This window comes from Natrix helvetica, assembly GCF_964273705.1.
Source record: "Natrix helvetica genome assembly, chromosome: Z".
Taxonomy (NCBI): domain Eukaryota; kingdom Metazoa; phylum Chordata; class Lepidosauria; order Squamata; family Natricidae; genus Natrix; species Natrix helvetica.
In genome coordinates, this window is record NC_138554.1 from 87,786,080 (window position 1) to 87,809,199 (window position 23,120).

The 23,120-nt window shown below is 38.8% G+C and overlaps 1 protein-coding gene across 4 annotated transcripts in view; it reads right to left on the reverse strand.

Annotated features, from left to right (window-relative positions):
- Positions 1–22,898, reverse strand: part of NOD1 (nucleotide binding oligomerization domain containing 1) — a 75,176-nt gene extending 52,278 nt beyond the window's left edge. Inside the window, exons 1-3 of one of the 4 annotated variants that reach the window (XM_081970098.1) lie at positions 22,773–22,898; positions 18,527–18,839; positions 15,244–15,418 (exon numbers count right to left, since the gene is read on the reverse strand). In XM_081970098.1, the coding sequence (XP_081826224.1) occupies positions 15,244–15,418; positions 18,527–18,742 (391 nt within the window). In that variant the 5' untranslated portion in view covers positions 18,743–18,839; positions 22,773–22,898. Of the gene's footprint in view, positions 1–15,243; positions 15,419–18,526; positions 18,840–21,620; positions 21,741–22,394; positions 22,678–22,772 lie in introns of those variants that run through there. The other 3 variants (XM_081970099.1, XM_081970100.1, XM_081970101.1) reach the window with 3 other exon arrangements.
- Between the last annotated feature and the right edge of the window lie 222 nt (positions 22,899–23,120).

The window sequence follows — 23,120 nt, forward strand, 5'->3', positions numbered from 1 at the left end:
GGATCATGTGAACACCTTTTGTGACCTTCTGATCGACTTAACAACCACTCCGCTCCTGATTTGTTTTCAACTCCATTGTTGTTCATCCTCTCTAAATCACTAAGCTCACATTTTTAATATGATCCATATTTATTCAGCCACTCATTTCTAAACCTATATTTTGTTTCTTTTACTTCTTAAGAACCCATTTTTACCACACTCCACTCATTTTTATTTTTCTCTTTACACATCCAACTCTCATTCCCATGTAACAAGTTAAGCAGGGCATACTTTTGTATGCTGCCATTTTACATTTCCTTCAATATACTTTATCACAATAAAACGCATTGCAATTCGCTGCTTTTATACCAACATCTATACTTGCAGTCTGATAATAAAACTTCTCCATCCATTTCCTCATTCTAAGAAAATACCTATCTGCATTTCTGTATAACCTCCAATTGTTTACTACATTTTCCAGTGAAGCATAGAACCTTCATCTACGATAATTAATTTTCAAATCCATATCTTTATTTAACCAAACAGTCTATTGATCATTAACTTCAAATCATTTGTGTTCTCAGCCAATGACATGGCTGTAATAGCATACATAGTAAATATTCATCAAAATCTCACCTAGCGTTCTTTGTATAAACTGATTAAAGGGCTATCACTTGCCTCACTCTTTTTTCAGTTTGAACCATTCACTAAGGATTCAATTTATTCCCACATAGGCTTTATTCCATTCTTGTAATGGGCTGTGGGAATAAATTTGAGGAACAGAAGGTAGAGACGCTGCCAAGACAATGCTCAATCCACAGCAGGAATGTAATTTGAAAAAGCATCTCCAACTTGATCCTCCCTAGTTCTCTTTAGAATAAAGGCAGGGAACACCCATTTAAGGTTGTAAGATTCTGTTTCTATGATAAATAATATAATAAAACTGTGACCCTAACACTAAAAGTAACTTTAGTATTCTCAATCTTAGTAGTTAAGATTTCTCTTATCTGACCATTGTCATTGCTGTATCTCTTCCTCCTATTCCTCCTTATTTTTCTCTCTATTCCAAGGAGCTTCCCCTTTCCAGGCATTAACTTATTACTGTTAAAACGCTTTTTCTTATATATATTGTACTTTCCCTTTCCTTTTCTTTCATGTCCATTTTTGCCTAAGATCCACTCCTGACATGTTGACAAATTGTCATTCAGATTCTCATCAACTTAATATTGTCAGCCTTTCAATATAAATAATCAAATCCATTATGTTTAAAGATTTATATATTTAATTCAACAAATTAAAATAATAGGACTTGTTTGACGAACGTCTGAACAGGCTTATACGTAAATTGAAACAGATTATTAATTTCATTTTAATTCTTGGATGATCCAATCATTCTCTCCTCTCATTCCTATCTAGTGTAATATACTTTTATTTTGGATTGCCTATTTTCATAAGATTACACATTTTCTTTCAAAACTCCTTAAAATTACATATTTATTCATCTAGGTAGTTCTCAACTTGCAACCACAATTGAGCCCAAAACTTGTTCCTAAACAATTATGTCATTAAGTGAATTGTGCTCTAATTTACTTTAGTTTTTGTCACAATTGATGTGATGATGATGATAACAACAACAACAACAACAATAGGAGAGAACATTGATGAAGTCATTGGGAGAACATTGGTGAAGTCAACATCAGACGAGGAATCTTCCAAGGGGATTCACTTTCACCACTACTGTTCAACATTGCATTAATTCCACTGACAATAATCCTACGAAACCCAAAACTGGAATACCAAACCTCAAGCCAAGATAAACCATCTACTATACATGAATGACTTTAAAATGTATGAGAAAAGCCCCACTGAACTTAAATCAATACTCAACACAGTTCAATTGTTCAGCAGTGACATCAAAATGAACTTTGGGCTTGAAAAATGTGCTGTATTATCCATGTATCGAGGAAAAAAAGAAAAAAACAGAAGGAATGGAACTGGGAAATGGAAATATAGTGAAAGTTTTAGCAAAGGATGATGGTTACAAGTACCTAGGCATATAGGAAGCAGATAACATCTTGAATGGAAAAGTCAAAGAGTCAACGCAAAAGGAATACATCGGGAGGGTCCGCAAAATACTAAAATCAAAGCTGAATGCTGGAAACATAATTAAAGTCATTAATACATGGGCAGTTCCAGTGATACGCTACTCAGCTAGAATCATCAACTGGACTTTGGTTTAACTGGAAAATCTGGACTGGAAAACACACAAACTTTTGAATATGTACCATGCTTTACATCCATGAAGTGACATTCACACGTTTTACCTGCCAAGAAAAATAGGGGGCAGGGGGCTATTGCAAATCCATCACACTGTAGAAGAAGAAAAACAAAGTTTGAATGATTGTGTGAACCAACGTACAGAAAAATTGCTGCAGGCTGTGAAAACAGAGAACAGCATAAAAACAACAGAAACAAAGGCAGAATATAAGGAAAAACAGCTGAAGGACAGATTAAATAGATGGAAAACCAAAGTTTTGCATGCACAGCACTTGGAAAACATTGAAGCAAAATGTGATGACAACTTGACATGGATATGGCTTAAGATGGGAACCATCAAGAAAGAAACAGAAGGTTTAATACTGGCTGCTCAAGAACAAACACTTCAAACGAATGTCATGAAAACAAAGATACAAAAATCTACTGACAACCCAAACTGCCGACTTTGCAATAACAAAGTCGAAACTGTTTCACATTTAATATGTGAATGCAGCGAAATCGCACAAACTGATTACAAAGCTAGACATGACCGAGTTGCTAAATTAATCCACTGGTCATTATGTAAAAAATATGATTTACCTGTATCCAGAAAGTCATGGGAAAGTCATAAAGTGGAAAAAGCTATTAAAAATGAGAAGGTGAAGATCTTGTAGGACTTTCGAATACAAACGGATCGTCATTTGGAGCACAACACGCCAGATATCACGGATGTAGAGGGCCGAAGTGTACAATTTATTGATATCACTGTTCCTGGAGATGTCAGAGTCGAAGAAAAAGAACTGGAAAAAATAATGAAATATCGCGACCTGGCCATCGAAACTACACGGCTGTGGATGGAGCATGTTACAGTGATACCCATTGTCATCGGGGCACTTGGCACCATATCCAAGAATTTTACAAGGTACATCAACAAATTGCAGCTTCCTGCAATAACACCAGCAGAACTGCAAATAACTGCACTACTCGGAATCTCTTATATTTTAAGAAGGTACTTGGTTGATACCTAGGACGCTGGCAGCAAACCTTATCAACTATTAGCACCAGTCACTGATATTTGTAATGCATTTTTGAATGTTCAGTTGGCTGAGTTTCATGTTGAATGAATAAAGTATATAATAATAATAATAATAATAATAATAATAATAATAATAATAATAACAACAACAACAACAACAACAACTCCGCCGTTGCCGTTGCCAAACTCTGCCGTTGCCAGTCCCAAGCCCAGATGAGAAAGGAGGAGGGTTGGGGTCAGGTTGGCAACCTGGCCCCATAAAAAAAAAACGCCAACCCATATACCACATCGATCGTCACGCAGGTTAACAAGGGTCACGGCGGATGTTGAGGTCCCTGGACATCCGTCGACAAGTGGGCTACAAGTGGACCAGCCAACAAAACGACAAAAATATAGTGCAGATTAAAACCGTGCCATAATGGCGTGTTACTACAACTCACAGCCTGGAAAAAGAGGTTATTTAAAGCGAATGTATGAATTATGGAAACAACAATATCCAGATTCAAATATTAGTAAACAACGACTTGCAGATCAAAGGCGATTTATTACACGGAATAAAGTGTTTAGTGAAGTTGAACTTGAGGAAATTCAGGCAAATTGCAAAACTAACAAAACAACATCACAAGCAGAAATAACTGATACTCAAGACACACCTAAAGACATTGTAGTAGAACTCCCAGAAGAAGCTGTCAGGGAGGAAATAACAACACTATCACCAGAACCAGTTATCACTGAACCAACTGATGAACTAACTCAAAAACAAAAAGAATTGAAGGACAAGATCATGGAGCATTTTCTGTTTAATAAGGAACGGCAACGTTTACCATCATTAAAAACTGTGCCTAAGAAAATTTTGGCCCCCATCATGAAAATGGTTAATGCAGTGCTTTCAACAATTGAATCGGGATCCATCTTGGAAACGAACCAGTTAATGTACAGCGCAGCTGCAATAGTCACTAATGAACTAGGCATTAAAATCAAAGCACCTAGTTACACAACGGAAAAAGCATCAAAGCCAAAGCGGAAAATCCGATTAGAACAAAAAGTCAAAAAATTAAGGGCAGATGCTAGCAACTTGAAGAACATGCGTGAGCAACGGCTTAAAAACAACAAAATTATAGATCAGCTAATCAGAAGTTATAGATTGGATACAAGAAACATCAATGAAACTGTAGAGATTGTAAAACAGCAGATAACAGCAACAGCTAGGAAAATTGAAAGATATGAGGCACGAATCATCCAGTATAAACAAAATCAGCAATTTTGATCAGACCAATGGCGTTTTTATCAAAGTCTTAATGTGAATGGTGACACCAAAAGTCAAAAACCAGAAAAGCAGGCCATAGTTGAATTCTGGAAAGAATTGTGCGAAAATGCAAAGGACTACAATGAGGAAGCAAAATGGATACATGACTTTGAGAAAAGCATTGGCAACAAACAAATGCAAGTATTAGAAATAATAACTGAGATGGTCATAAATAATAATAAATAATAACTGAGATGGTCAAAAATCGAGTAAAAAAAGTAAAGAATTGGACATCACCTGGAAAGGACCAATTACATGGTTTCTGGCTCAAATATCTGACCAGTTTACATGCAATATTGGCCAGGCAACTGAATGAGATTTTACAAAATGGCCAAATTGATGAATGGTTGACAACTGGAAAAACATACTTGATTCAGAAAGATGCAACTAAAGGAACAATACCTGAAAACTACAGACCAATAACATGCTTGCCAACAACCTTCAAATTACTCATCTGTACGCTCATCTGTACGCTGATGATACTCAGCTGTACATTTCCACCCCGAACCAACCCAACGAGGCCGTCGAAGTGATGTCCCGGTGTGTGGAAGCCGTACGGGTCTGGATGGATGACAACCGACTCAAACTCAACCCCTCCAAGACGGAGTGGCTGTGGGTACCGGCTCCCCGGTTCAGCCAATTAATCCCATCATTGGCCATTGGGGGCATTCAACTCGCCCCCGTGGAGCGGGCACACAATTTGGGCGTCCTCCTGGATGCCCGGCTGTCCATGGATGACCATGTGACAGCAGTGGCAAGGGGGGCGTTCCACCAGGTCCGCCTGGTGCGCCAATTGCGCCCCCTACTGGACCGGGATGCCTTACGCACAGTCACTCATGCACTGGTGACGTCTCGCTTGGACTACTGTAACGCTCTCTACATGGGGCTTCCCTTGAAATGCACCCAGAGGCTACAGTTTGTCCAGAACGCAGCCGCGCGGGTAATTATGGGGAGTACTAGGTACTCCCATGTGACACCGTTCCTGCGCGAGCTGCACTGGCTTCCTGTGGTCTATCGGGTGCGTTTCAAGGTTTTGATAACGATCTTTAAAGCGCTCCATGGCTCAGGACCTAGTTACTTGCGGGATCGTATTCTGCCCCATACATCCCTGCGTCCAATCCGCTCGCACAGAGAGGGTCTCCTCCAGGTGCCGTCCACCAGACAGTGTCGAGGGGCGGCGCCTAGGAGTAGAGCCTTCTCTGTGGCGGGCCCAGCCCTGTGGAATGACCTCCCTCCGGATATTAGGAATACCTCTGACCTCCGCTCCTTCCGTGTAAAGCTCAAGACCCACCTATTCCAAGTAGCTGGCCTGGCTCAACTATGATCTAACTGTATCGCTCCTGACAGGTTTTTTATTTGGGTAATTTAATTGTATTCATTTATTTAGGGGTTTTTAAACATTGTGATTTTAATTGTTTTTATTCATCAGCCCACCTCCTCCTTGTACACGTCTTGGTATACGTCTTTGTTATATGTATGTCTTGTCTAGATATGTATTTTATGTGTTTTATTGTACGCCGCCCCGAGTCCTTCGGGAGAGGGTGCGGCTAAGAAATAAATATTTATTATTATTATTATTATCACAGGCATTATTGCAGATAACATTATGGATTATTTGGAAACAAACAACATCTTGCCAGTAGAGCAGAAAGGCAACAAAAGAAGGAGCAGGGGCACAAAAGATCAGCTCCTAATTGATAAAATGATATTAGAAAATTGTAAGAACAGAAAAACGAACTTGAATATGGTCTGGATTGATTACAAAAAGGCATTCGACTCATTGCCACATAATTGGATCATAAAATGCTTAGAAACAACTGGCATTAGCAAAAATATTACATCCTTTACTGAAAAGGCGATGAAACAATGGAGAACCGAGTTGGCAGTAGGGAATGAGAACTACAGGATGGTTAATATCAAGCGAGGAATTTTCCAGGGTGATTCACTTTCACCTCTTCTCTTCATCATCGCAATGATCCCACTATCAGTAATCTTTAAAAAAATGAAATTAGGCTGCCAAACAGCCAAAGAAGCCAAAAAAATTTCGCATTTATTATATATGGATGATTTGAAACTCTATGGAAAGTCAGAAATAGAAATCCAATCATTGACAAACACAGTCCGAGTATTCAGCACCGATATTTCAACGCAGTTTGGCATGGAAAAATGTGCCACTGTATCCATAAAAAGGGGCAAAATCACTACATATGAGGGAATTGAAATGCCCAATGGCCAACTAATTAAATGCAATGAAAATGAAGCCTACAAATACTTAGGCATTCTGCAGTTGGATAACATCAAGCATGGAGAAGTAAAAACTATTGTCAGGGGAGAGTACACCAACAGAGTTAGGAAAATTTTGAAATCTAAATTGAATGGTGGAAATACAATCAAGGCCATAAACACCTGGGCAATACCAGTTATAAGATACACAGCTGGTATAGTTAACTGGACACAAGCTGATTTGGACATTTTGGACCGAAAAACCAGGAAACGAGTGACAATGCACTACAGTCTACATCCACATGGTGATATTGATAGACATACCTATCCCGAAAATCAGGTGGCAGAGGATTATTACAAGTGAAGCAAATAGTTGAAGAAGAAAAACATGCACTGGCTGATTATTTAAAAGAAAGTCAAGAACATCTATTAATCGAAGTAAAGAACAAAAATCTATTAAAGGCCCAACAGACGAAACAAGAATACAGAAAAAATGTGATAAAATTAAGAACAGAGAGTTGGCAGAACAAAGCATTGCATGGCCAATTTCTGGAAAACATAAAAGATAAAGTGGACAGTGAAAAAACTTGGTTATGGTTAACCGCAGGTACATTAAAGAAAGAAACAGAGTCACTAATCCTGGCTGCGCAAGAACAAGCTACCCGCACAAATGCCATTAAGGCCAAAATCGAAAAATCCTCTGATGATGCCAAATGCAGACTTTGCAAAGAGGCTGATGAAACTGTTGACCACATACTCAGCTGCTGTAAAAAAATCACGCAGACTGACTATAAAATGCAGCACAATTCAGTGGCACAAATGATCCACTGGAATTTGTGCAAAAATTATAATATTAAAACAGCAACAAACTGGTGGGAACATAAGCCTGAAAAAGTTGTCGAGGGTCAGATGGTCAAGATCTTGTGCGATTTTCGCATACAAAAGGATAAAATACTGGCACATAATACACCAGACATCACACTGGTTGAGAAAAATAAGGTTACAATCATAGACATTGAAATACCAGGTGATACCAGGGTCACCAAGAAGGAATATGAAAAAATCGCAAAATACCAGGACTTAAAAATTGAAATTCAACGATTATGGCACAAACCAGCAGTGGTAATTCCAGTGGTAATCGGCACACTGGGTGCTATTACAAAAGCACTGGAATTACATTTAAAACAGTTAAAAATTGACTAAATCACCATCAGTCAAATGCAAAAGGCCGCACTGCTTAGATCCGCACACGTTACGAAAATACGTTATGACGTCCTAGGCCCCTGGGTGGGGCCCGACTAGTAATCAATGCCAAATTCGGCGAAACAACTGGCCACTGTGATATAATTCTGTTGAAATAATAATAATAATAATAATAATAACAACAACAACAACAACCCCTCCAAGGAGCTTTACCTTGTCGTGGTGGAGGGGCTTCTGTGCTCTTATGATCCTAAGGGCTATGCTGAACAGGTGCAACCATATCAGAAAGGTCTCAGGTGAAGGGCCAGACAAAATTTGCTCCACAACCCATTCAAATATGGTGAATACAAAAAAAAAATGAAATTTATGCCGGCTGAACCGTCACCCGGATTAACAAAGGTTCCGTTGGATGCTATGGCTCCTGGGCATTCTGCGCAAAATGAGCTACAGGGCTCAGCTCCCTCTGCTAGGCAACCAGGGCATGGAGCTGACAAGCTACTGGAAGAAAAAGCGAAAAAGCGAAAAATCTGGACTAGGGAAGAAAACATCTCTATTATCAAAGTTTACTATCAGTCTGAGCCAGCAAAATGTGGATTTCAAAAACGAATGTATCAGATATCGAAGATGAACCACATGGATTGTGATATCAGTGAACAAAGGCTAATGGACCAACGACGTGTAATTCTGAGCCACAATTTTTTCACTACAGCAGAATTAATAGGAATCTAAGAGAAAGCAACTAATGGTATGAGTATACCAACAAAGAAGAGTAACATCAAGAATGATCTGCAAACTGAGACTTCCGGTTCCGGCGGCTGACGGCAACGGGCAAGTCGTTTGCCCACTCCGGCTCCCCGGTGGGCTTCCCCACTTCTTGGGGGGCACAGGACGCCCCGGAGAGGCGTCCTGCCGGAGGAGCAGTTTTGCGGGGGCTGGTGGGGGCCCCCCCGCTTCGCTCTATGCATTGGGGAGCAGTTTCGGAGGGCGCTTCGCGTCTTCGCAACAGGCTGATCGGAGTATGAAAAAATAGAAGGAAGCAGCGGCGGTGTGATGAGGCGCTACCCCCCTTCATTCCCTTTCTTGACTTGAAGGACCTTTCAGCATTTTAAAACCTTAACTTTCGGATTACTTTGGAGGCGCGGCTGGAGGGAGGGGGATTTCCCCCCCCCTTGGACAAGCGGCTTGGAACAATTCTGCTCTCAGCCCCAGGGGAAGGAGGAGGGGGGAGAGCCAACCAATGCAGCCTCACCCTTGCTAAAGTGACTTTTCATTGAATCTAACTCCATAACTTATTGATGATCTGAGGACTTTGGGAACTTTTAAAACTTTGTTATGCCTCTGAGCCCAAAGCTGGCAGGGCAAGATGGTACACTTCCGTTGTCTTCATGAATTGTGAAACCTGACTCCACCTTTAAAATTCAGGCTTCCGGTCTTTGTCTCCGTGCCACCCAGAAGAACCTCTTGTGGATTGTTATTGAACTCTCTGGGGGGAAAACTTTTCTCTATTGCCAGACTGACTAAAGAAATTCTCTTCTGCTTGGATCTTCTGCCTCCTGGACTCATCTGGCTGCTCTGCTTCTCCAGTTGTCCATTCTCCATACTGACTGAACTCTTTATTTTACAAACTATGTCTCCTAAAAGACCACCCCCTGGAAAACCTGGCTTTGCTACCTCTGCCCCGACATCTGCAACATCCAGTCCTGCCACACAATCAAAGATTACAGACCTGATGCAACCTAAGAGTACACAAATGGATTTGCAACAAATGCTTCAGCAACTTATACAGGGCCAGGAGGAAATTAAGAAACAATTAAAGGAAATGAAAGAAGAAATTAAAGAGAACCAAGTTCAAATCTATAACAACTCACAGAGACTGGACCTTGTGGAGGGTGGGGTGGCGGAGGTGAGGGGGGGGGTAGAAGCGGTGCAGAAGGGAAACAAAGAACTTGATACCCAGCAAATGAAAACAGAATTTGAGAGAATGTCCTTTTATCTTAGATTTCAAAATGTCATAGAGGCAGATGGGGAAAATATAAGGGACATTATGACAAACATTTTGGCTGAATATATACACAAAGAAAAACAACAGATGGAATGGGAGATAGATCTGGTTTACAGAGTGAACTCAGCTTATGCTAGAACACACAATGTACCCAGGGAGGTCCATATTAAATTTCTTAGAAAAAGCACAAGAGACGAAATTCTGGGTGTGCAAAGGGGGCAGGCACTGACATACCGCGATAGGGAAATAACCATCTTGAAGCAGATTCCCCAAGAAAATTAGGGAAAAAAGGAAAAATTATTCACAATTGGCGAATAAATTATACCAGAAGGGGGTGTGGTTTAGATGGTTGATGCCTGAAGGTATGCTGATATTCTGGGAGGAGACAAGAATTAGAATTAACACACCCATAGAGGCACAGGCCTTTATGGAAAAAAACAAAACACACCTAGAAAAAACAGAAGATCCTACAACGGATATGCAAGACACGGGAGGGGCCGGAGCTCTGCCAGCGGGGGGAGAAGGGGCAATACCAAGAAAGCTCAGATCACAAAAATGAATAAGAAAATCTCATTGTTATAAACTGACCGAAAGTAGTAATGGAATTATATGTGGATTATATACTACAATGTATAAACTGATTGAAAATACCAATAGAATTAATATGCTGATTATATATGACTATGTATTAATGTTTTACACTCAGATGTATACTATGAGTTTGGAGGGAGGGGGCGCCTGCCACACTTTGCAACTGCCAAAATTTGTATACCTTTCCATTTACCTTTTCCCTTATAAATGTTAAAAAAACCAATAAAATTAAAAAAAAAGAATGATCTGCAAACTGAAAAGCAAACTGAGAAAGAAAGGGAGGAAGAGGATGCTGAAATGGATGAAGATAAAGAGCAAGGAAACACTAAAGAACAAACACCAACAGATATTGCTCAATTAGCTGAGAAAAGAAAGCATCAAATGGAAGATACTGAAAGAACACGTTTACCAAAGCTGAACCAAGTGAACCGGAAAGAATTGAGAAATGAACTAAAAAAGGTCAATGAGGCTGTGCAAACCATTCAAACCACTACATTAGCTAAAACAAACCAGCTGATGTATGCAGCAGCCTTCATACCCACCAAAGAATTAGGTTTGAAAATTCAAAAGAACCAAAGAAGCAAGAAGGGGAAGCTTAAGTGGAAAATTAGGTTGGAATCGAAGATCAAAAAATTTAGTGGAGACTTGAGCAACTTGAAGAACCTAAGGCAAGGGCAGCTAAAGAACAAGCAGGTCAAAAGCAGCCTGGAAGTAAGATATGATTTGAGAACAAGGAGATTGCGGTAGTAATTGAAGAGCTGAAGCAGAGGGTTGTTGCCGTTGCTGAAAAGATTAAAAGGTATGAAAACCGAGTTAACTCAGTTCAAGGAAAACTCACAGTTCAGAGCAAATCAGCACCAGTTTTATAAAAGATTAGAAAGTGGAGATGGAGTAACAACAAATGAAAAGCCCAATAAAGAGAAAGCTCTGAAATTCTGGAAGAATTTCTGGGAAGCCAACAAGAACCACAACAGAAATGCAACATGGATCAAAGAAATTGAGGATTCTATCAAAGTGCCTAAAATGGAAGATGTGAAAATAACAAAAGAAATGGTGCAAAGACAGTCAAGAAAAGTGAAGAACTGGAGTGCACCTGGACCAGATGAGTTACATGGCCTCTGGTTAAAGGCACTTACAAGTGTGCACAAAGATTGGCAGCCCAAATGAACCAGATCTTAAAAACACCTGAAAATGATGAATGGATGACAACTGGAAGGACATTTTTGATCCAAAAAGATAAAGAAAAAGGAAAGGACCCTGGAAACTATAGGCCAATCACCTGTTTGCTAACAACATACAAGTTCCTTACTGGTATCATTGCAAACCAAATTTACGGATACTTGGAAAGAAATGACTTGCTTCCTGTAGAACAGAAAGGATGCTGCAAAAATTCAAGAGGAACAAAGGACCAACTGCTGATTGACAAGCTAATCCTAAAGAATTCAAAGAAAAGATGAACCAACCTGTTCATGGCTTGGATAGACTATAAGAAAGGATTTGCTTCAGTTCCCCATAGCTGGATCAAGAAAAGCCTGAAAATCTTTGGCATCAGCAGCAACATACAAAAATTCATGGAAACTTCAATGAACCTCTGGAAAATGAAGCTTATAGCTAATGAAGAAGAACTGGGTGAAGTTGAAATTAAACGAGGCATTTTCCAGGGTGATTCTCTTTCACCCCTACTTTTTATACTCTCAATGACACCACTGACAATCATTTTGAAGAAGATGAACTGTGGATACGAACTTGCAAAGAAAGGACTGAAAATCTTGCACTTGGTGTACATGGATGATTTAAAGCTGTTTGGTAAAACAAAAGCTGAACTAAGTTTATTAGTTGAAAGCACAAAAGAATTTAGCCAAGACATTGGTATGCAGTTTGGAATTGACAAATGTGCAACAATGGCAACCAAAGCAGGCAAGGTCATAGAAGATGATGGAATAGAACTTGAGAATGAAGAAATGATAAAGGCAGTAAAACCAGAAGAAGGCTGCAAGTACTTGGGGATTTTAGAGGCCTCTGACTTAATGCATAATAAAGTCAAGGAATTAACTTCAGCCAAGTACATTCGACGAATTCGCAAGATTTTAAAGTCCAAATTGAATGGAGGAAACATCATAAAAGCCATAAATACCTGGGCTATACCTGTGATTCGATACTCTGCAGGAATAATTGACTGGACCCAGTTGGAGTTGGACAATTTGGACAGAAAAACAAGGAAGCTTATGACAATGAATCATGCTTTGCACCCTAAAAGTGATGTTGACCAATTGTATCTACCAAGAGCAGAGAGTGGTCGAGGACTTCTACAAGTAAAACAGACTGTGGAAGAAGAAAAACACAGCTTGAATGATTACATCCAGAAAAGTGAAGAACCAATGATTAAGGAAGTAAATAAAGAAGGCCTTTTAAAGACAACTAAGTCAAAAGCTGAATATAAGAAAGAAGTAACTGAGAAGCGAACTGAAAATTGGAAAAACAAAGCTATGCATAGCCAATACTTGAAAAGTATTGAAGGCAAAGCTGACCAAAAGCTAACTTGGAACTGGTTAAGATCAGGAGCATTGAAAAAAGAAACAGAAGGCTTTATTTTGGCAGCTCAGGAACAAGCCTTAGCCACAAACTACAGAAGATCATTCACTGGAAATTGTGCCAAAAGTTTGGATTTGAGTACAGCAAAAACCACTGGGACTATCAGGTTGAGAAGGTTTTAGAGAATGAGAAAGACAAAATCTTGTAGGACTTCAGAATCCAGACTGACAGGCACTTGGCCCACAACACACCTGACTTAACAATAGTTGAAAAGAAAAAAGTATGGTTCATTGACATTGCAATACCTGGAGATGCACGAATTGAAGATAAACAGCAAGAAAAAAATCACAAAATACCAGGACTTGCAAATTGAGGTTGAGCGACTGTGGAAAAAGAAATCGTGTGTTGTCCCAATTGTAATTGGAGCCCTTGGAGCAATACCTAAAGGACTACCTCGCTATTTGGAAATTTTAAATTTATCAGATTTGAACATTCTGATTCTACAAAAAACTGCCCTACTTGGAACAACTTATATTCTTCGACGTTACCTTAACAGTTCCTAGGTCCTTGGTTAGGACTCGAGCTGTTGAGCTACCAACCAGCCCCAAAGGCTGTGAATCTCACCAAAGATTAACCATGTAATAATAATAGCAGCCTTTATTGTCATTGTACATCATGTATACAACGAAATTGGTTTAGCCTCTACTGGTGCAATCCATAACAGAAAATACAAGACAGCATGAATAGTATAGAGAATAATCCTTATACAAGTAATTGTGGGGGGTGGGGAAACTAGTCATGTTTCCATATGTACGTGGAGTGATTGTGATTGTGTTTAGGAGTCTGACAGCCCATGGGTAAGAGCTGTTTTTAAACCTGTTTGTCTGCCTGGCTATACTTTGATGTCTTCTGTCCAATGATAAAAGTGAAAAGAGATACTGGTCAGGGTGTGAATCATCCCTAAGTATCTTCCTTACTCTGCTGAAACAGTAAGACCTGCCAATGTCATCCAGTGGTGTTAGAGGGCAACCTTTCTTGTGATGAATTGATCACTCTCTGTAGTGCCTTCCTGTTTGCAGCTGTTAAACCAGCTACCATACTACAGTATGTGAGGACACTTTCTACCATGGACCGATAGAAAGAAGTCATCAGCCGTTGTTCCACCTGATTTTTCTACAGGACTCTAAAGAAAAGAAGTCTCTGTTGAACCTTACTAATCACCAGAGACGTGTTGTTTTTCCAGGTGAGATCTTGACTCCCAAGAATTTAAAAGAGGAAACCCTCTCCACACAGCCCCCCTTGATATACAGTGGGGCAGGTTCCTCTCTGTGCTTCTGGAATCTAGCACCATCTCTTTTGTCTTGCTAGTATTTAGATGTAGGTTGTCTTAATGCCTGTCCTCAAGTTTGCCCTGGCCTCATTGTATTCATCTTTGTTACCTGCCTTGAAGGTGGAGTTTCAGGCTCTCAGAAGTGATTGTACCTCTGCTGACATCCAGGGTTTACGATTACTGTAAAAATTCTAATACGCTTATTCACTGTTACATCGTCTATGCGTGTTTTAATGTATGAGAGTACAATGTCAGTGAATTCATGCAGCTCCAAATGTTCACATATACTCCACTTAGTAGTCTCAAAGCAGTCCTGCAACTGGCAGGAGCAGTTGTTAAGTGAATCATGAAGATTCCAAGTCAATCTTGCTTCCCTTATTTGACTTTGCTTGTCCAAAGCCAGCTGTGAGGATTACAAACAGTGGTCACATGATCCCAGGAAAGTACAACTGACCTAAATACATGCCAGTTGCTGAATGCCAGAATTTAGATCATGTGATCATGGGGATGCTACAACAGTGGTAAATGTGAAAAACAATCATAAGTCATTTTTGTCAGTTCTGTTACAACTTTAAAATGGTCACTAAACAAATGGTTGTAAGTTGAGATCTACCTGTATATCTTCGCTTTTTAACTACTCTTGGCTTTATCCTGATAGTTTTCTATGTTATATTATCACAATCATCACCACCATCAACATCCTTATGCTTTGGTTTCTATATTGAAAAAGCTAATTTTAAAAATTAAAAGAAAAAAGAGCAAACTTTCCTAACTGGATGTCTTACCTGGGTCAGTATTTTCCACAGGTTTGCTACAAATGACTTCTGATGGGTGGAAGCCAATCTCCTCCAACCAAGGATGTAAATCATAGTAAGCATCACCAGCTTGTTGCAGGACATACAGGCAATACTCTGCAACTTCCTCACCTTTACTCTGGGCTAGATCCAGAATTTTACGGACCTTAAGGAAAGATCAGATAAAGTCTCAAGCATATTTAGGCTATATGTAACTATTCACTGAACCACCATCATACATGGTGCAATTGCTTGGTGTTACAAATGGCTATAACACAGAACTAATTTACATTCATTCTACATAAATGTTAATATAATTACAATTAATAAAATTACAATTAATGTGATTGCTCTCTGTGTATTTAACAATCTCCTAACAATATCCAATACAATCTGGTGATAAGTTTGAAGTTACATTAAGACAAATGAGACACCTAATCCAGGAAATACAAGTGATGTACCCCAATGTCTGGAGGAATACTATTTTATTACATACACAAGTGTATTTATAATGGGTCATGAAAGTCTTCATGTGTTCACTATTATCTATAGAAGCTTCCATGTGATCTGGAATATGATGATTGAAAAAGTTTCTAGAATCAAAGGAAGCTTCCATATTTCATTTGAAGAATTCAAATTGTACTTGTCCATAGAAGTGCAGAATTCAGAAAGGGAGAAGTTGGCAACCAGCCCAATCTGTTAATTTCTATATATTTTATGTCCTTAAGCAAGTAACAATACAAAGGGCTATGTAAAATAAACAAACTCTTTTACTGAACATTAATAGGATATAACTAATCTACTATCAAGGGAGGAAAAGACCTCTATCATGCTAACATTGACAATATAAATGCATTGTCACAAAAACAAAAGAAATCTGAAGCCATGAGAATCCATAGCAAAAGATTCCTGTGTATCAGTTTCTTGATAGATAACAGAAAAAGTTTTGAAGCTTCAAATGCTGCTTAACTGGTTCATCAAGCAGATCAAGCAGAACCTTCTGGAAATGAATAGTCATTAACTGCAGAAACAGCTTAAAGATCATCAGACTCTGAAGGAACTAATTCCAAAAGGTGAGGGGAAAGCATTTAAAAGGACACTTGGTGTCTATACACCAATTAATCACTGGAAAATAGAACACAATATAAAGAATTTGGAATTGGAATAGATGGAGAAGGAAGAGATCCATAGCATTGGGCTAGTATTGAAAATAGAAACCACAAAACTAAAACCAATACACAAAAGTATATTTTAGACATACTATCAAGAATCTGAAAAATTAGAATTCCCTGAATTCCCTAAGAGAATTGTAAATATGTTTGTACAATTGGCTGAAGCGATTGTGGGGGGACCTCTTACAGTAAAGAACTGTTTTACGTGTGGAGGAACAAACATGGGAGAACCACAATACAATGGTAGAGAAGTGGAACAATGAAACTTTAAAATTTACAAAAGGTAAGGAGGGGACTTGGATTTGACAATGAATTTAGTAGGAAAAGTGTGTTATGAGCAAAGAAGGAAACAGAAAGGTAGCAGTAGGAGATATTATTTGCCTAACTGTATGGAATAACAACAATTGGTGGGGAGGAAGTAGGACTATGAAAGAAGAGGAAATACTAAGTCAAATAACTGAAATGGCTTAAATCCTGAAAGTGATACCCTGGAATGGTATGTATTGGATATGTGGAAAGTATGCCATACTTACCTTAGGGTGATATGGATCTCGTGTATTAGGAATAATAAAATGAAGCTTTTTCCTCTTCCTCATTGAACAAAAACAACTGCTGGGATTAACTGTATGTGATGATTTATTAAGCAGAAATTGAGAAAAAAGATATGTACAACCTAGTGATATACAGATTGGAGAATAGAAAGATGATGAATGGCCTCCAAAGAAGATAATCAATTATTATGGACCTGCCACATGGGCAGAAGATGGTACCTTAGGTGCCAGAGAACCAATATATATTTTAAATAGTGTAATTCGATTACAAGCAGTGCTCGAAGTATTAATTAATGACATGGTAAGTATCTTAAAACATTTAGCTAAGGAGAGTGTAAAGTTTCAGATTTATATTATGCAGAATAGATTGGCTTTAGATTATTTACTAGCTAAAGAAGGAGGTATATGTGGAAAAAATTTATTTGAGTAATTATAATAGATGAGAGTGGGAATTGTTGAAATAGATGAGAGTGGGAAAGTAGTAAAGGAAATTACAGACTGAATGATAAAGCTCCATTTGGTTTGTTCCAACCCAAACCTAGGAAGGGCTAACTTTAAAAGGGGTAAATGATTGGTTTGGTGAGTGGTTTACAAACTGGAAAGACTTAGCAACAATTGCAATATTAGGATTCCTAGCTATCCTGTTTTTACCATTCTTGATTCCTCTCATATAAATGTTAATAAAAAAGGACTATAAGCAGTATGACCTTAATAACTACATCAATAACAAATGGAAAGAAAGATCTATGCTAATAATGAAAGTGGGGAAGCAGGGGGTGAAGATGGAGAACTCTGAATATAAAAACTTGCTTTCATATGAACCTAAGGGGAAGTAGGACATTATGAATGATTGTAGGTATAAAAAATTGCAGGTAGAAAAGAGTAAGTTACTAAGAAGAGAAAAAGTGAGGATTGAAAGAAAGGATATTAAGTTACTCTTTTATAAAATGTTAAAAGATTGCCTTTGTATTCTTTTTACAACGTTAAATGTATAAGCCATTATATTCTTGCCTAAAATGTGTAATACATTATTGTGTTTTTACTAACTACAAAATGTGTTAAGTAAACAGGACAAGATAAATCTTTATTATTCCAAGTCGTTTACAGGCACCTATGTACAAGGTAGATAGGAAGCCATCTGCTCAGACAAAAGGCATCTGAAATACCAATAGAACATGGAATGATGAAAGAAACGATGTAAATGAATGAGCAGGAAGGGGGAAGTTTCTTAGGAGTAGCGTCTATTAAAATGTATTATTTGAATGTTATTCTTTGCTCTCTTTGTACTCGATCCACTTGGGAGGAGACTTGGAGGCCGCCTTTGCAAATGCTTTTTATATTTCTGTAAATAAATCTTTTTGAACATGAACCAGACTTGTCTCTGTGTTGTGAGGATTTGATAATTGGGTTTTTATCGCACGCTCTAGCCAGCTTGCTCACTTGCCTATATGAAAGATTGTGAGTAAAAACATGGTTTATAGAGTGCACTAAACCATGATTTATTATTAAACTACACTTAAGCCAAAGACTGAAATAACATGTATACTGTACCTTGTCTGCTTGTGTAGAAAACTGTGCAGCAATCTCTGCATCTTCTATAGAGAAATAGTCATTCTTAATCAAGTTGTCAATCAAACACTGCGTGTTGCGGATTCGATTGACTAGCAATTCTCTGTGGACTTTCAGTGAGCTTACGAAGGACAGTGAATCTCCTCCTGCTGTAGCTTTGTGGGTAATTTTTGTTTTATCAGTTAGCTGCTCTGCCATTATAGTAAGAGGTTGTGCTTTCCAAACTCATACTTGGGCAGCTGCATACGTTAAGGGCTGATTTCAACAGGACAATCAATGCCTCACTTTGGTGGATCTGCAAAGATAACAGTGTATTATAAGATTCAGCTTTTAAAAACATTAGAGTCTTTTTTCCAACCCACTTTAACATTTTATACTTGAGTGTTAGACAGAAGGTTCCATAAAATCCAATTTCATAAGAAAAAACATGAATGAACCCGATTAGTGCATGTGTTTTACTTTGTCTTCCTGTTTTATTTTGCTTTCCATCTGTATAAATTTTAACTGGTATGTTCTTAGGGCTTTAGTGCTTTTATTTCAGCTGTTGGACTACGTTGCAAATCCTTGGTTGTAAATAAAATGTTTGATGTTATAGATTAAGGCTGAAGAATCAATGGTCATCTTGCTAGAGGTATGTCCACCTCTAAAACAGTTCTACTTAAATCAATTCTGATTTGTCTCACTGTTTTCAGTGGTACCATTATCCTAATTATGATTAAATCTAGATTGGTCAACTGAAAGCAAACTATTCATACTTATTTGGAAGTAAGGCTACTAACACTGTACAATGACTAATTTAAACTAGAATTAATTTACAAAATAGCCATAATAGCTGGCTTTACAAGTGTATGGCTTAATCTTTCAGTGAGAAATAAACCACATTTTCTTAAGCCACAGTGGTTGAACTGATACAACATGGAAAGCCAAAACCAAAAAAATGTTCCAGTTGCTTTATATTGGTTTACATTGTAAGAGACTGATCAAGAAATTTAAAATACTCACTTTTTAATTTTATGAGCATAGGACAAGTAAACTATTTTTATTTTATAACAACTTTCACTTCTTCTTGTCAGAAAAAGATTCTGGTCATTTTAGAAAAATCTATCAGATTTTACTCACCCTGCTTCCACTTAGCTAACCCTTTTTCAGAAGAGAGGAGGAAGAAAAAAAGGGGAACAAAAACAACTATTGTGGCAATAACCATGTTGCACTTATTTAGGGAGGGAGTTCATTCAAGCAATATCTCTCACTATATCTTATTAGTAAATGCGTAAAAAAATCTAAGGGGGAAAACATCTCAAAAATAGGGATCTTGCATTATAGTACAATGGGCACATTCAGAGTATTTAATTATTTAATCACAGGTAGTTCTTGGCTTCCAACCAGTCACTTGGCAAACTTTTGACATTATGGGGTCTTCCCTGGGGTTACTTACAATCTGTATTCAAAATTCTAATGTTTGCCCTCCCTCAATCACATGGTCACACTTATGGATGACTGCAATGCCCTGCAGTCACACAGTCAGCTACCATCACATGATCATGATTTTCAATGTTTCCTGCCAGCTTCCCATAAGCAACATTTCTGAGGAATCCAGTAGAAAGTTGCTTGTGCTTTTTTGGCTGCCCATGGTCATTCATTATATAGTTACTGAATTTCCAATCTTTTCCCCATTTTATTTTTATAGCAAGCATGTGACATAGGTAGAGTTGAAAGACAATCCCTGCTCCTAGTAGAGTTTTAGAGTAAGTATCTGCATCTCTGAATATATTATCACATCTAGTTAACAATCTGATTAGTACAGTCTACTGGCTCTCCTAGATTCATTCTTCCACTTAATTGTGAGGTGGGGGGGGGGCTTTAGTTAGAAAAGCTCTAATAGACCAACTCCTGGATTTTAAAATGTAACATTAAGAAAAAGTTTACAAATCCAGACTGCTAAACAAATCATAGGCTCCTAACTTTTAGAAATTCAGTATTTCCATTCCATTATTAAAGTTGGGGCTAAATCCTTCCATACTTTTGACAACTCAAATGGAAGCTTGCTTAAAACGATATGGTCATCATCTTTGGCCTAGCATCCATCATGTACCAACCCATACCAGCTGGAAATCCTGAGAGTTGTCATTCTTACATTTACATAGCAATAGCAGAAAGAAGGTTGTTTCCAATTCTCATTTAATCTTATTTTTCCATTGCTGATATTTTGATACACAGAGATGGATAAGAAGAAAATAAAATATTTTTTATTACAAGGTGCCAGTTCTCTTGAAAAACTTTTCTATACTGAAAGCTCTCAAATAAAATTATTTAGCAGTGAGAAGAGGTTGTATGAACTGTGTCTTTGTGATGAGTTGAATTCTTTCAAGTCAGACACAGTCCCACAGTTGCACCTCAAGAAAATTAAACTAGTTAAGACTAATTTGGGTTTCCCCTTAACTCAAAGCTTAAAACCCATTCCATATATACCCTAGCAGCTTAGCCAATAAGAAATTCTACTTAGCCTTTTGCTCATCTTATGCTGAACTGCTTAATCACAAATTATAGCTTAGCTTTAAGACGTTTGTTCTAGAAAATAGGCAACTGACAGAAATGCAAAAGTTAACAACTGTGATAGCTGTTGTGATGTGAAATCATTGTTAATCTGAGAGACACAGTCATTAATCCAAACTCAGTCTGACAACTTCATGACTAAATAGGGTTTCACTCTGGATCTGTCTTGTCCAATTGTGTAACTACTGCTTTAGGCCTATGGCATGCAACTGAACCCTTCTGGTATCTTGCGTTTTATCTTCAAGCAGCCCCAGTTACCACAAGTAATGTCAGGGGATTGTTAATATTGTAGCCTCAAGTATCTGCTAAATACTATACTGCCTATCCCTGAAGTACATTAGGTTAATTCTGGTTTCTTCTATATTAGTGTCTCTGACCTGCCTTCTCCCCTTCTTAAACCCTCATCTTGCATTCACAGCTCCTTCAGCACAATTGTGTAATACTTTGCAGCAACAGCTTGTAATTTTTAGTCACTTGGTAGATAATCCACCACCACTTGTGTGGTGGGTAGGAAGTCACTCACCAAATTCAAGTATCAGTCCATGGCTGTGCGACTATCATTCCATGTTAGGAATTAAAGTTAAAAACTGGTTCTGCCACTGGAATTGATGATGCTAGGGAGTTCCCTTCTATCTCCTTGAAGTGTTACAGAATTTGACTTCCTATCTTATTATCAGCAATAAGTCTACTTCACAGTGCTGGCTCCTGATCACACACCTTGCTACTGCCTGCATCTGACAGTAGTTTCAACCCAATACATTTTCCGAGGTCTCATTTAGGGAAGACTGGCACAGGCTTCTAAGTATTACTCTTATTTATACCCCACCCTTTGATCAAAACTCACAAGATTTTAAAGCACTGCAGCTTGTTAGCATCTGATGTCAGGTGAAACTTAGCCAATGTTCTGCAACCTGATTTAAATAAACTTTCTGAGAAAAGAAAACAGAGCACTGCTGGTTTTGGGAAAGGCTGTTTTCCTCTCCCTTTTTATTATCAGCTGCTCTCAGAAAAGGCTTTTCAAAAAAGGCTTTTTTTAATTGGATCTTCCTTGCCTCCTTGCTCATGTTTATTGATAGCTTGTAAGTTGACATTTTTCTCCACTAATATAGTTTATTCCTCTTTCCATGAAGGATTCACATTTCTTTCCTGCCAGGCGTTTCAAAGAAGGAATCGCACTTTCGGTTTTAACCGCCAATCTTCCCTTTTACAACTACCCAAGAGACAGAACAGATTCCCTCACTGTCAAGACTCTGAAACCGTCAACAATGTCATCGGTTTGAACTTTTAAGGCACAAACATTTACTCGTGCGCTTCTCCAGTGCCAGTTACCAATTCGAACGGCAACTCTTCCCAAGACGCTCAGAACTATTCAAGGATCTGCAGAAAAGAGCTTAAGCGGTGCCGAAAAGAGCATTGATCTCTCCTTTTCCGAGTTGCATTTGGTCTGTTTGTAAGATGCTTAATGCAGCCCTCGTTGCCTCGCCTCGCCCAGTGAACAGCGCAACTACAATGAAGCGAAAGTCATTTGTGCCCTACTCACACTTCTTTGCCGGGCCTCAGCTCCAAATTCCTATGTCTCCGCAACCCCAGGGGCCTTTTTTCCTGTTCCCCGTCTGTTTTCATACGTTCTGTACACTCCCGCCCCCACCAACCTCGGGGCGCACTTCAAGCATACCTGCACGCGGATAGACAGGGCTGGAAAAAGAAAAAATAACAGAGGCGGGGCGAGGGTAGGGGCTCATTAATCGTGCTTCCTGCGGGTGCGGCGGGAACTTGAGCGTCAAAGGAGGGGAAACTCCACGCCCTGCCTTTCCTCACTCGAAACCCCCGCCCCCGAGATCCCTGCCAGGACAGCCCTCCGATTCCTCCCAATTGGCGTCGGTCAGCCTCGCTTTGCCCTCTGCAGGACTGGAAGGAAGCCGGCAGAGGCCCTCGCACCCAAACTTTTATGAATTTCACTTCATAGTATAGTTCTTGTTCTTAAAACCAGCAGGGCTGCCTAAAACAAATAGCCTGTGTGTCT